The 14,905-nt window shown below is 39.9% G+C and overlaps 1 protein-coding gene across 1 annotated transcript in view; it reads left to right on the top strand.

Annotated features, from left to right (window-relative positions):
- Positions 1-12,843, top strand: part of LOC101344445 (protein HIRA) — a 78,191-nt gene extending 65,348 nt beyond the window's left edge. Inside the window, exon 24 of the mRNA XM_023725040.1 lies at positions 12,596-12,843. Coding sequence (XP_023580808.1) covers positions 12,596-12,712 — 117 coding nt within the window. The 3' untranslated portion in view covers positions 12,713-12,843. The remainder of the gene's footprint in view (positions 1-12,595) is intronic.
- The last annotated feature ends 2,062 nt before the right edge of the window (positions 12,844-14,905 follow it).

The raw sequence follows: 14,905 nt of genomic DNA, 5'->3' as shown, positions 1-14,905 counted from the left end.
ATCAAAGAAAATTTTGTTATTTTAACAGCAAGAAACCTAATTCTTTGTTTTATATGCTATGTAACATTAAAGCTCCTAAAACTTGTCTAAGTTAAACCTTTGAACTTTAGTTAGACAGATAAAACATTTTATCATTATCAAATAAATTTCTTTTTAATAAACCTCTTAAATGTTGTCTTTGTTGCATATCTCTTACAGTGCATTCCTTTAAAATGGCAAAAATGAACACACTTATTAGCAGACTTAAATACATATACATTCTTCCTCTTGTGGCATAAAAATTATATGAACTTAAATTATGACTAATATCTATTAACTCAATTTAATATCAATAAATTACCTAAAATGTCTTTGGAATTATTTTAAGCCTATATATCATAAAACAACTGTTGTTGAAAGAAAAGTCTATTTAAACATTGTAAGATTTCATTCAACTTTTACTGTTTCTCCTATTTTTCCCAATCTAATTTTAGCCCTTAAAAGATTTTATCAACAGGCTTTGGAAATCACGAAGTCTCTGCTCAATTGACCAATTCATTGATATTGATATGACCTTAAATGTCTGGCTACTGCTGAAAACATTTTTGCAGGCTGTTTCAGGTGTATCTCATTGTGATTTCTATTGTTTGACTTCTTAGAGTTCCCCTATAGTAGAGAGAATTTGTTTACAATTCTTTGATTGGGATCCACCCAATTTCTGATAACCACAGCAAAGCAGCAATTTTTCTTATCTTTTGTCTTAAAAGACTTTCCACCTAGTTGGAAAGGGTCTTTCAAAAGCTTCCCTGGAGCTTGGAGACTGGGGTCTAGGGTTTGAGGAGGGCTGATCTTGCCCCGCCCTCACTCTCTTTGACTCATAGAAGACATTTACATATGTTTAAGTTGACCTAGGCATTTTGAAGGGCAAAAGATAACTTCTTTCTTTCTCTCTTACTGTTCTGGAACTGCTACTTTTACTTTAAGACAAAAATTATTCTTTTTCCTTAAATAAAACATTTCATATAATATCTAGCTTAAGTTACTTAGAAAGATTTCACTTTTAAAATTGACATAGTATAAAACATAAAGATGTTAGTGTACTTTTCAAATAGATCAGTTTATATCAAAATTTCTCCAGGTAGCTATTAAAAATTTAAATCATAAGACAGACACAAGACACAGCTTTTCCTGGACAAAGAAAGAACTGAGGTTCTATGATTAGCCTTACAAAAAACAGCAATTCTCAGCCATAACCTCCAACCTGATACAAGACACAATGCTCTAGACCAGAAGCAAGCTCTTAGGACAAAAGGAGACAGAAAGACCACATAAACTCACCAGACGGTACCACACAGAACAAGGATATGGGGATTCTAGTTTCTTAAAGTGTATATAGCAATTTTTGGTAAGATTGACTCAATTCAATGGAAAAAACAGGTTCTAGATAAAACATTGTCAGAGCCTCAGATGGAGGAATACTAGACCTTTTGACAAAACCTGAGCATCAAGCAAAATTTCCCGAAAGGAAAGAAGGGACAACACGAATGAAAGCTCATTTTCCCAAAGTGGTCACTGAAATTCCAAGTTACTTCTAGTGTACTCAGTTTATAGTGTTTTTAAATATGAACCCCAAACCAGTGTCTCAGTAGTAGGGGGGAAATCCAGGCTCATTTATGAAAGTCGTTAAGCTCTAAGCTTCAAGCTTTTGGTTTCCTTCTTTTTGAACTTAATTCATTCTGCTGATCGGAAAGTACTTTAAAGTAAATACTGATGATTTTAATTTTAACATTGTGATTCTTTATTGAGAAACTATATCAAAAGTATGAAACTACCACTTCTCCCTTAAATTTCATAACGAAGGTCAGGAGCTGCCACCTCTCCCTGCAAATTTGGCAAAACAGAGTACTATTTTCCAGGTTTTCTCTGAGCTACAAAAAGGCCCAAATTTTGCGGCTTATTGAAAACAGAGTTACCTCTTTAATGTTTCAGACAGCTGAATCCAGACCTTAACTGCAGTTCACCTAAAGAGTTACTAGATATCACTCTTAATCAAACGATCAAGCAAAAATCTAAGAAAGATTCTTCTTAATCAGCCAACCGATTTTTCAAACAAATATGCTGAACAAAGCTTAGGAAAACATGAGAAAGAGAACAAAAAAGAATAAAGGCTTGTTTTCCGAGAGCACTCACCTGATCGGTGTCGAAGGGACATGGATGGGAACACGTGGGTCCAGAAGATAGTTCGCTAGCTTCTGCTCCACAGTCCAGGTCTCCTTGAGGTCAGCTGGATTTGTAGCTTCAGAAATCCTTGACGACTACACCATTAACTGTTGTAGGGGAAAAGCATCAAAACGTTTAATAAAGCAAAAAGAAAGTTTTATTCGGCGTATATTCAAAGAGGCAAAAGTAGGAAATGGATAAGCATGCTGCTAGAGCCATGTTTGTCCAAGTCCAAAGAATATTACAGAACAGGCAAGAATGGGAAAACGGACAAGCATGCTGCCACAGCCTTGTCTGCCCGAGTCCAAAAACCATTACAGAGTCATCAGTATATATTAACATTACAAATGGGCAAAACCATTGAAAAGCTTCACCTTTTCACAGATTGGCTAGAAACTGTGATCCCACATTGTTAATCATCTTTCTTAACAATCGTTGGTACAGGTTTCAGTAACGACAGTCAAGAGGGTCTTCATTGGTCCAACAAATTTCTATTCACTAAATGCTAATAGAAGAAGACAAGAGTGGAAAATCTTTTGCGTTCTGTTTGAATGACTTTATGTAAAAGTTTCCCTGAAAGATTTTCCAAGATTATCTTAGCTATTGTCTTTATACCTCAGGGCCCAGTTGATGTGTCCTTGTGGGTCCTTGTGAGCCCTTGTGAGCCCACCTCCAGCTGGGTCATATTCTCTGTGCTCAAGGACTGGGAATAATAACTCCAATATTATTTCCCAAATCACATTCCTAGGATAAGTCCCCCTTGGTCATGTCATACTCGTTTTTATATGTTGCTGGAATTGGTTTGCTAGTATCTTGTTGAGGGTTTTTACATCTATATCCATAAGGAATATTGGCTTATAGTTTTTTTTCTTGTGATGTCTTTGCTTGGTTTTGGCATCAGGATGATAAACTCAACTCAAAATGAACTGGGAAGTGTTCCTCCTCTTCTATAATTTGGAAGAGTTTGTGAAGGATTGATGTTAATTAGTTTTTAAATATTTGGTAGAATTCACCAGTTAAGCCATATGGCCCTCTTTATAGGAAGTTTTTGATTACTAATTCAATATCTTATTATAAGCCTATTCAGATTTTCTGTTTAATATATGGTAGTTTGTGTCTTTCTAGGAGTTTGTCTATTTCATCTAGGTTATCTAATTTGTTAGCACCATGCGGTAACTCTGAAAATCAGATAGCCATACCAAGGTTTGTTTTTGTTGTTGCTGCTGCTTATTTATTTAGTGACTTTCCTGAACTAATTCTGTGAAGTCTGTATGCTTTGTCATATGTGGTCACTGAAGTCACTGCTCCATTAGTTTTATGGTCAGCTAATGATTGTACAGAGATTTCCTTAAAAGCCTTGAACCAAAAAGTGTCCCAGCCTTTGCTGAGGGGCTCTGTATGCATGTTGGGGCATGTTTTCCATACTCCAGCAAACAGTTTACAACTCTGCCTTAGCCCTCACTTCCTGCTTGTACAAAGCTTCAAGGTCATCCAGAACTGAGACATTGGGCCCTTCTTATGTCTTTCCTCGGGATACACACAGCCCTGCACATGCACATGGCCTTCTAGATTCCCAGGAATATGTTAGAGCTTTTCAGAGCCTGTCTTCAAAATTTCAGTACCCAGCTTTTCCTTTTAAGGTTTTGTGTCAGCTTTTTTATCCCATTGCCCCAGACGTCTGTGATGTTAAACAGTTATTGCTGATTGTTTTCAACAAACTGCTATTCACAGTGAGTGAGTCGAATAAAGACAAGCCCTGTAAGTGGGAGTTACCAGAGAACTGGCATAGGGCTCTCTGAGAATAGGGCTTGTCGGAAGCTCTAAACTTGTTCTGCCCCCTCCAGTGGCTGCTGGGCTGCTGGTTTTCACCATAAACTTTGATGTGTTGTGTTTTCATTCTGTTCCAAATATTTTCTGATTTCTCTTTTTGTTTATTCCTTGACCCATGGGTTCTTTAAAAGTATGTTTGTTAGTTTCCAACTGTTTCTCTCTCTGTTAGGATTTTTATTTTATTTCCATTGTGGTCAGAGAACATAACTTTGCATGGCTTGAATCCTTTTACATTTATTGAGATTTATCTTTTGGCCCAGAATGTGATCTGTCTTGTTAAATGTTCTTCATGCACTTGAAAATAGTAATGTGTATTCTGCTGTTGTTGGATGGAGTGTTCTATAAATGTCAGTTAGGTCAAGTTTATTGATAATGTTGTTCAGATCTTCTTTATCCTAACGGATTTTTGTCTGCTTGCTGTATCAGTTATGGAGAGTAGAGTATTGAAATATCCAACTAAATTATGGTATTGTATTTTATTTCCCCTTCCAATTCTATCAATCTTTGCTTCAAGTATTTTGAAACTCCATTATTATTTGTGTAAATGTTTAGGATTGTTATGTGCTTTTGAGGAATTGAGGAATCTGTCATTATGAAGTGGGCTTTGTCTTTGGTAATATTCTTTGCTTTAAAATATATGTTGTGTAATATTAATATAGCCACTCCAGCTTTCTTTAGATTAGTGTTCATATGGTATCTTTTTCTCTCCTTTTACTTTTAACCTACTTACATCTTTAAATATAAAATGAGTTTCTTGCAGGCAGCATATAATTGGTTATTACTTTTTTATTTAGTCTGACATTCTATGCCTTTAATTAGTGTTTAGACATTTAACATGATTATCAATGTGTTTAGGTTTAAATCTAAGAAGCCCTGGTGGCCCATTGATTAAAGCACTCAGCTCCTAACCAAAAGGTTTGAACATACCAGCTGCTCTGTGGGAGAAAGATGTGACAGTCTGCTTCTGTAAAGATTTACAGCTTTGGAAACCCTATGGGGCAGTTCTACTCTGTCCTACAGGATCACTGTGAGTCAGAATCGACTCGAAATGGGTTGGGTTTAAATCTACCATCGTGTCTTTCTATTTATCCTCTTTTTCTGCCTTCCTTTGAATGAATTCAGAATTTTCTGTGATTCAGTCTGGTGTTCTTTGTTGACTTATTAGCTATACTTCTTTATTTTGTTTTAGGTTTTTGTGTTTGTGTGTATGTGTTTTGTTTTTTTCTGGGGGATAGTTGCTTTAGAGTATATAATATATACCTTTAACTATCATAGTCTCCCTTCAAGTGATACTATACCACTTCATATATTGTATCTTTTAATGGTATACTTCCACATCCCTTCTCCTGGCCTTTGTGTTAATGTTGTCATACCTTTTATTTCTACATGTTATAAATCTCAAACTATGTTTTTATTATTTTTGCTTTAAAAATTAAAGCTTTTTTAACATTTTATCATTCAGATTTTTTAACAATTCAGACATTTAAGTTCTCAATCCCTTTGGGGTCTTGTTGTAAAGTAATCAACCCACCAGTTGCCACTGAGTTGACTCCAATTCATGGCGACCCCAGGTGTGTCAGAAGAGAACTGTGGTCCGTAGGGTCTTCAGTCATTGATTTTTCAGAAGTAGATCTCCAGGCCTTTCTTTCAAGGCACCTTTGGGTGGACACAAACCTCCAACCTTTCAGTTAGCAGCCAAGCAGTTAATCATTTGCACCTCCAGTTTATTGAATGTTATTGTTAGTTGCCATCGAGTCAGTTCCAATGCATAGTGACCCTATGTACAATAGAACAAAACACTGCCCAGTCCTGCACCATCCTCACGATTGTTGCTATGTTTGAGCCTGTTGTTGCAGCCACTGTGTCAGTCCATCTCACTGAGGATCTTCCTCTTTTTCACTCACCCTCTACTTTATCAGGCAGAGACTGATCCCTCCTGATAACATGTCCAAAGTACATAAGATGAAGTCTTGCCATCCTCCTGTCTAAGAAGCATTCTGGCCGTACTTCTTCCAAGACATTGACTGAATAGCCTCCTCTAATTTATTTAATAAAAAATTTTTAAAAACCACACTATTGCCACCAAGTTGATTCTGACTCATAGCGACCCTGGCACAGCAGCTCTGTGCTTGACTGCTAACTTAAAGGTCGGCTGTTCAAACCCACCAGCTGCTCCATGGGAGAAAGAGTGACAGTTTGCTTCTATAAAGATTTACAGCCTTGGAAACCCTACGGGGCAGTTCTCTCCTGCAGGGTCGCTGTAAGTCAGAATCAACTCAGTGACAATGGGAGATTTATTGAAAAAAAAAAAAAAACCCCACTGCCACCAAGTCGAGTCCAACTCATAGCGATCCTGTAGGACAGAGTAGAACTGCCCCATGGGGTTTCCAAGGCTGTAATCTTTTCCAGAGCAGGCTGCCACATCGTTCTCCTGGAGAGCCACTTTGAGTTTGAACCGCCAACTTTTCAGTTAGCAGCTGAGCACTTAACCACTAGGCCACCACCTTACCTGCTTTGCCTTCTCTGTCATTTATCAAAATGGGTCTGTTTATAAGATCTGTCTATATTACTCTTACATCATAATAAACCTGCATGTTTGAAAAGCTAGGGAATGTCTTGGCTATTGGGTTTTTAATCCTCCATATAATTTTTAGAATTAACGCATCAAGTTTTATTGAAAACCCTGTTGGGCATTTATTTGGAGATGCATTGAACCAGTAGGTCTATTTACAAAGAATTGACATCTTTATCATACTGCATTGCCTGTCCATTAATCTAAATTTTCTTTAATGCCATTCAGTAAAATTTTATAGTTTTCAGCACACAGGCCATGCCCAACTTTTGTTAGATTTATTCTTAGATTTTATAGTTTGTCTATTCTGAATTTTGTTTTCTAATTATTTGTAGTCACCAGCCCTCGTTTGAGACATTTCTATATATTTTTATTAATTTGTCTGTCAATAATGTTGTGGTTTCTGTGTGCAGTAAGCATCAAGTCATCTGCAAAAAAATCATTTTATTTTCAAATTTTCATACCTTTTCCCCCCGTGTTTTATTGTGCTTGTTAAAACAACTCTAGTACAGTATTGAAAGCAGTTAATATAGTAAAGTATATTTATAAGTTTTCTAATATTAAACTGTCTTTCCTTTCCTGGAATAAACACAACTTGGTCATACTTATTATCTTTTTTAATTCATTGTTAGAATTGATTGCTAATAATTTATGAGAATTTGTACACCTCATTTCATGGATAAAATAGGCCTGGAATTTTCTATTCTCATGCTGTCCTTTAGAATCAAGGTTATTTTGCCTCATAGAATGAGTTGGGTATAGTTTCTCATTTTCTTGTTTTCTGAGTTTGTGTAAGATTAGAAAAATCTGTTCCTTGGAAGTTTTTTAGAAGTCAATTAAAAAAGCTGTTGACAGGGGCCCTAATACATGGCATAAATAGTATACAAGCCATAGCTAACAATGAACAAATACCAGAAGAGAAACTAGATAGCTGGGAGCTCCTAAAAATCAAACACCTATGCTTATCAAAAGACTTCACCAAAAGAGTAAAAAGAGAATCCACAGACTGGGAGAAAATTTTTGCTACAACATATCCAATAAAGGTCTAATCTCTAAAATCTACAAGAAACTGCAAAACCTCAACAACAAAAAGACAAATAGCTCAATGAAAAAATGGGCAAAGAATATGAACAGACACTTCACCAAAGAAGACATTCGGGCAGCTAACAGACACATGAGGAGATGCTCATGACCATTAGCCGTTAGAGAAATACAAATCAAAACTACAATGAGATACCATGTCACTCCAACAAGGCTGGCATTAATTCAAAAAACACAAAATAACAAACGTTGGAGAGGCTGTGGAGAGATTGGAACTCTCATGCACTACTGGTGGGAATGTAAAATGGTTACAACCACTTTGGAAAACAATATGGTGCTTCCTTAAAAAGCTAGAAATAGAAATACCATATGATCTAGCAATCCCACTCCTAGGAATATACTGGAGAGAAATAAGAGCCGTCACACAAATAGACATATGCACACCCATGTTCATTGCAGTAATTCACAATAGCAAAAAGATGGAAACAACCTAAATGTCCATCAACAGACGAATGGATAAACAGATAATGGTACATACACACAGTGGAATACTATGCAATGATAAAGAACAATGATGAATCTGCAAAACATCTCACAACATGGATGAATCTGGAGGGTATTATGCTGAGTGTAATAAATCAGTCACAAAAGAACAAATATTGTATGAGACCACCGTTATAAGAACTCAAGAAAAGGTTTAAACACAGAAAAGAGCATTCTTTCATGGTTACAAGGGTGGGGAGTGGGGGAAGAGAAATCACTAACTAGATAGTAGACAAGGATCCACTTCCGTGAAGGGAAGGACAACATGATACAGGGGAAGTCAGCACAACTGGACCAAAGGAAAGGCAAAGAAGTTTCCTGAACACATCCAAACACTTTGAGGGACAGAGTAGCTGGGGCTAGAGCCTAGCGACCATAGTTTTGGGGGACATATAGGTCAATTGGCATAACATAGTTTATAAAGAAAATGTTCTGCATCCCACTTTGGTGAGTGGTGTCTGGGGTCTTAAAAGCTTGTGAATGGCCATCTAAGATACATCAATTGGTTCCATCCCTCTGGGAGCAAAGAAGAATGAAGAAAACCAAAGACACAAGGAAAATACTAGCCCAAAGGACTAAAGGACCAAATAAACCAGAGGCTCCACCAGCCTGAGACCGGAACTTGATGGTGCCCCACTACCAGTGACCATTCCTGACAGGGAACATAACAGAGTCCCAGACAAAGCAGGAGAAAATTGTAGAACGGAACTCAAATTCACATTAAAAGACCAGGCTTAATGGTCTGACAGAGACTGGAGGAACCCCCGAAACTATGGTCCCTGGACACACTGTTAACCCAGAACTGAAACCATTCCTGAAGCCCACTCTTCAGACGAAGATTAGACGGGACTATAAAACAAAAAATAATACATATGAAGAATGTGCTGCTTAGTTCAGTCCGATATTGATTGCTAATAATTTATGAGAATTTGTACACCTCATTTCATGGATAAAATAGGCCTGGAATTTTCTATTTATACCAGAAGAGAAACTAGATAGCTAGACCAAATGAGCAGCTCCTGTCCAAAAGCAGGGTGAGAAAGCAGGAAGGGACAGGAACTGGTGGAATGGACACAGGGAATCCAGGGTGGAAAGCGGAGTGTGCTCTCACATTATGGGGATTGTAACTAATGTCACAAAACAATATGTATATAAATTTTTGAATGAGAAATTAGCTTGAGCTGTAAACTTTCACCTAAAGCACAATAAAAAAAAAAAAAAACAAAACAACACTTTGTACTAAAAAAAAAAAAAAAAAAAACCATATTGATGTGATGTTTTGTTTGTGCTAAGATTTAATTTCCTGCTTTCTATTTCTTTCCAAGTCAGTTTTGATGAATTTTATTTTTCTAGGAATTTGTCCATTTTCTCTAAATGTTCAGATATGTTGGCATAAAGTTGTTGATAGTACTCATACCTCTTCTACATCTATAATTATGTCCCTGTTTTTATTCCTAATATTATTTCTTTGAGGCTTCTCACTTTTTCTTGATTAATCTTGCCAAAAGTTTATTATCTTTTAGTCTTTTCAGAGAATGACTTTTACCTTTAGTCCTCCTGTCTGTTGAATCTTTGTTTTCTACTTCATTGATTTGAACTCTTTATTATCTTCTTTATTTTGTGTGTGTGTGTGTGTATGTGTGTGTTTTCTGACATCTTTTGTTCTCTGATGTGTTAGGTTGGACTCTTGGGTCTTTGATTGTCAGTTTTTTCATGTTCTCTAATTTAAGCTGTTTTCTGCATCCCACCAGTTTTAATGTATTTAATCTATTTATTACCATTCACTTATAAATAATTTTTAATTTCAAATAATTAGAATTAATTCCCTCATTGACTCATGAGTTTTACTCAGTAGTGTTTTAATCAGAGAAAATGATCTATATCAGGGATGGCAATTTTTTTTCTGTAAAGGACCAGTTAGAAAATATTAAGACTTTGCAGGCTGTACATTCTCTATTGCAACTACTGAATTCTACTGTTAAATACATTCCATGTGTTCTGGAGTAGAATGTGTGTTCTCTGTGGAAGCCTCATTCTGGATATGTCCATTAGGTCAAGTCTGTTAAATGCTGTGTTTGCATCACCTGAACCTGCAGATCTTTGTCTGCCTGACTCATCAATAATTATGTATTAGATCTCTCCACCTGTGAGGGTGGTTTTGTTCCTCTCTGACTCTTTCTCCCTAATGTTGCTTTTTGTCTTAAAGCCCATTGTCTGATAATAGTGAAACTATACTCGCTTTCTTTCATTTAGTATTCGCTAATATATCTTTTTTTCTTTTACTTTCAGCCTTTCTTGTCCATGTGTATGTGTTTATGCTAACATCATGTGACTATTTTTGTTTTATCCGATCTGACAAACTTGTTTTCATCACCAAGTTTAGTCCATTTACATGTTTGTTTGCTTTTTATTTTTTTTTTTAAGACCACCATAAACTTGAGCAAGGGAGTTAATCATATTACTTTCCATACCTTTTTTAGTATCTTCTGGAGTTGTCTCTTACTTGGAGCATAAGGAGCCCTGGTGGCACAACTGTTATAAGCTCGGCTGCTATTCAAATCTCCCAGCAGCGGGGTGGGAGAAAGACCTGACGATCTGCTCCCGTAAAGATTACAGCCTAGGAAGACCTATGGGGCACTTCTGTCTTGTTATACAGGGTTGCTATGAGTTGGAATTGACTCAATGGCACACAACACCACTTTGAGCATATCTTTCAAAAGCATTTTCAGGGTGTGTCTTTCCTTTGGCAAACCTGAAGTTTTATAAGCCTAAGAATACTTTCATTATACCTTCATCTATGAATAACTGTGTGGCAGGATGAAGTCTAGATTATTATTATTTTTCAATACATTAAAAACATTATTGTAAATCTTGGTGCCTCTTCTTTTATAGGTGATATAGTTTTTAGAAACTTTCAGACATTTTTCTGTCTTTAATATCCTCAAATTATGTATATTTTATACTAATGTGTTTAGATGTGAGTTTTTCCATACCGCACTTGATCGGCACTCTGTGGAACCTTTCAATCTAAAGCCATTCACTTTTCTTTAATTATATGACATTTATCTATATTATTTATTCAGTGATTTCCTTCTCTCCTGTGGGAACCTATTATGTAGATACTGGGCACATCCGCCACCCTCCCTTTTCCTTTCCTCCTCCTTTGTGCTGCCTCCCTGCTCCAGCGTGGGCTGCTTCTCTCTCTCATCCTCCTGTCTAGTTTGGTCTTCAGCAGCGTCCATTCTCCTGCTTATCCCATCATCTGTGCCTCTTCAGCTACTGTATTTCTGAAACCTAATATCTGCATTTGGTTCTATTCTGTGATTTCTAGTCTTATTACAAGTAGATCCATCACACTTACTTTAAATTCTTGGGCCTTTTCATCCAGTGCCTCTGCTTTAGAAGGTAAATGTTGTCCTGTTGGTTATTTTCCTTTGAGGCAGTTGTACTTCTCAGGGGTCTGCTCTTTTGGCCTGCGCAGTGGAGCCCAGTCTGCCCGGCAGTACATGTGGCAGAAGGACCAAGGCAGACCTGGTGCCAGTGCATCCCAGGCATGGACAAGAGCCAAGGGCAGAGAGCCCCAGGACTGTAAAACTAAAGCCAGTCCCTGCCCCCAGGTGCCTCCTCACTTCTGGGCGTGACGTCAAACCCCTAGAGAACAGCAGCATGAGGGAGTAGCCCCTCCTAAGATTACTTTCCTTCCATCCCTCAACAAATATTTCACTTTCTTCCTGCCTTGGAAAGCCAAGCTGCTGCGGCTGCTGACCAGTGCAGGGAGAAGGTCAGCAGCAACTGAGCCTCGCTGACGGAGGAGATGAAGGAGAAGAACTTTCCCCAGTTTATCATTGCACTGTGCTGATCCCCTTCACCTTGCCATGGCACCCCACACACATGCACTGCACCAATCCAGCCCTTGCATCCATCCCCTGCATGTACCAGCGCAGCCCCTCATGTCCGTACTGCACACACATCAGCCCGCACATCCATCTTCCAAGCATACCAGCCCTCACATCCATCTCCCGAGTATACTAGCCCTCACATCCATCCCCCACACGCACCAGCCCTCGTGTCTATTGCTCACGTCCGTTACACATGTGCACCAGCTCTCAAGTCTTTTGCCTGTGTGTACCAGCCCTTCCGTCCATCGTCCATGTGTACCAGCCCTCAAGCCCTTCCCTGACGCAAACCAGCCCTCATGTCCACCACCCACACACATCAGCCCTCACGTCCATCCCACATGTGTACCAACCCAGCTTCAGCCCTCCCAGGGTTTCTCAGGGTACAGAGGAATTGTTTCCATCTGTGGTTTCTCCAGAGATTGGCCATGGGTCAGATGGGCAGACACAGGTCCTCCACAATTTACATCTCCTCACTATCACTGGCACTCAGCTGTCACTCCTGTTTCCACAGGGTCTGCGGAAGAGGGAGCTGCTGAAGGAGCTACTGCCAGTCATCGGGCAGAACCTCCGCTTCCAGCGACTCTTCACCGAGTGTCAGGAACAGCTCGATATCCTGAGGGACAAGTAGCCTGCCCCGGCTTGCCCCAGTTGCAGCAAAGGCAGTGCCACGCTGTGGCCACTGACCACACCCAGGGCCGCCTCGTACCTGGCCAGGCTACAGTAGGAGGAGGAGACACTGGCAGGAAGTGTGGCGTCCTGCAGCTGTGCTGGCCCAGCATCCTGGGGGCACCTCCCCTGTGTCCTGGGCCACATGTTCCTTCACAAGGGCACAGCTCTACCTGCAACTCGGTCCTCCTTCCAGGACCCCCGTGCAGAGCTGGGGCTAGGACTCTGCCCTGCTGCCTTGTGGCCAGTGTGGCGCTCCCAAGCCTGCCGACTCCAGCACGGCCCCGAGGTGTACACTAGCCCCTGCCACTGTAGGCGCCGTGCTGCTTCAGCTATGATGAATGAGCCATTTGTGAAAGAGAGAATCCTGAAACATTAATGTATTATGCAGTCAGTAGACTGACCTGAGACCTATGTAAAAGGAAAGGCTGTTCCAACACACGGACTATTTTTGTACTAGAATTTGCTAACTTGTAATATGGAATTTTCCTTTTGGTCAATAATCAGGATTTCCCTATAAGTCACTTGGACATTGGTCTCTTGTAGGAAATTTAAACTCTAATTATGACAGCTACATTGAAAAATAATTGTACTGAAATTAACTTGTCTATATCTTCATTTGGTTTTAATTTTTAATGTTTGTAAAAAGAGACTGTTTTTTGGGGATGGGGCAGAGGGGTGGGCGATTTCTTTTGTAAGTGTAAAATAAATGAACATGCATTGGATACCAAACCATTTTGGCTTCCCCTGCCTTTTCCTTCTAATTTCGCACCTCCCTTCCTCCACCATAGATCCTTCTCTACTGAAGTGGGCAGTAATGGAACATCAGAGATAGAAGGGATCTTTGATGCCATCTAATCCCCATGGCCCCTCCATGCAGAAATTTATTTTACACTGTGGATGTCACTGCCCTGGTGGTGCAGAACCTCAGGCTGAGCCGGGGCTGGCAGGCAGGCCCCCTCCTATGTGTCATTGAGCATGCCTCATGTCCCTGATCATGCAGCCTGCTCGGCCCACACCAGCACCTCTTGAGTGGTTTCCCAGACTGGGCTACTTGGCCAATCTCCTAGAAGGAAATCAGTAAGTATACACTTAGGTCTTAAGAGGAAAGCTGGACTTTTCTTAGAAAAGTGGTCCAGATGCTAATCCTCATGAGAGGAGATGGTTAGAATCATGGAATCAACAAGCATCATGCGAACTGAACACGTGCCCCTGCTGGGTCCTGGAACCTCATCATGGCCTTCCAGTCAGTTGTGGAATCCTGAGTCTGCAGAAGGGCCCTGCGTGGTCTTGGAATCAGAAGGCCTGGGTGACTGGCCACTGACATCCTTTGGTTGCTTCCCCTGACTAGTGGCCATCCACTGCCTGTCTCACTAGGATGCTGAGTGGCTGGATGAGACCGAGGCACACATACATCCGCCATCAGGCCTGCCGTACAAAGCCAGTGCAGAGAGTGCGTGTGGGCACGGACACCTCAAACAGGCTGCAAGTGTGAACTTCTCTTTAAGGAATGAGGAGCCAGAGGCTCACCATGCAGGTCAGGAAGTTCCCCTGGCAATTCTGCAGCAAGGCCTTGAAAACTTTGTGGACCCACAGGACGCACACAGCCTTGGGACCAATAGGCTTGTCTGAGATCCAAACCAGCAAACATCTGGGCCTCAGTTTGTTCAGCTGTCAAATGGAGATGGGTAAGAAAAATCTACATCTGGTTATGAGGACTAATTAGGATAATGTAGGCAAAGCCCTGGCACTGAGAAAATGCTCCCTTGAAGGAGCTTAGACAATCATGTTTTTACAACTACCGTTTGAAGAAGGGGAGAGGAGAAGCAGAAAGAATGTTCTGGGACTTCTGCTTCCAGCCAAGATGAAGTAACGAGCCAGATTCACCTTACTGCCTCAAACAACCAGAGGAACCAGTCAAAGTACATGAAACAATGGTTTCAAGACGCTGGATATCAGGCATTGAGGGACACTGATGGGAAAGAAACAAGGTGAACCCTACAACTGACCCAGCTTCCTACCTGGACAAAGGGAGGGGAGCTGAGAAAGAGCCCAGTGGATTTCTTGAGGAAATAGAGCTGAAAGTCTGGAGAGACAAAGACAAGTAGAGTTCATAGGACAGGGTGCCAGGGAAGGGAAAGCTCCATAGAGAACC

The sequence above is a fragment of the Trichechus manatus genome, unplaced genomic scaffold (assembly GCF_000243295.1).
Source record: "Trichechus manatus latirostris isolate Lorelei unplaced genomic scaffold, TriManLat1.0 scaffold00282, whole genome shotgun sequence".
In the NCBI taxonomy this organism is placed as follows: domain Eukaryota; kingdom Metazoa; phylum Chordata; class Mammalia; order Sirenia; family Trichechidae; genus Trichechus; species Trichechus manatus.
The sequence above is the reverse complement of the archived record's forward strand: the minus strand, read 5'-3'. Positions and strand labels throughout refer to the sequence as shown.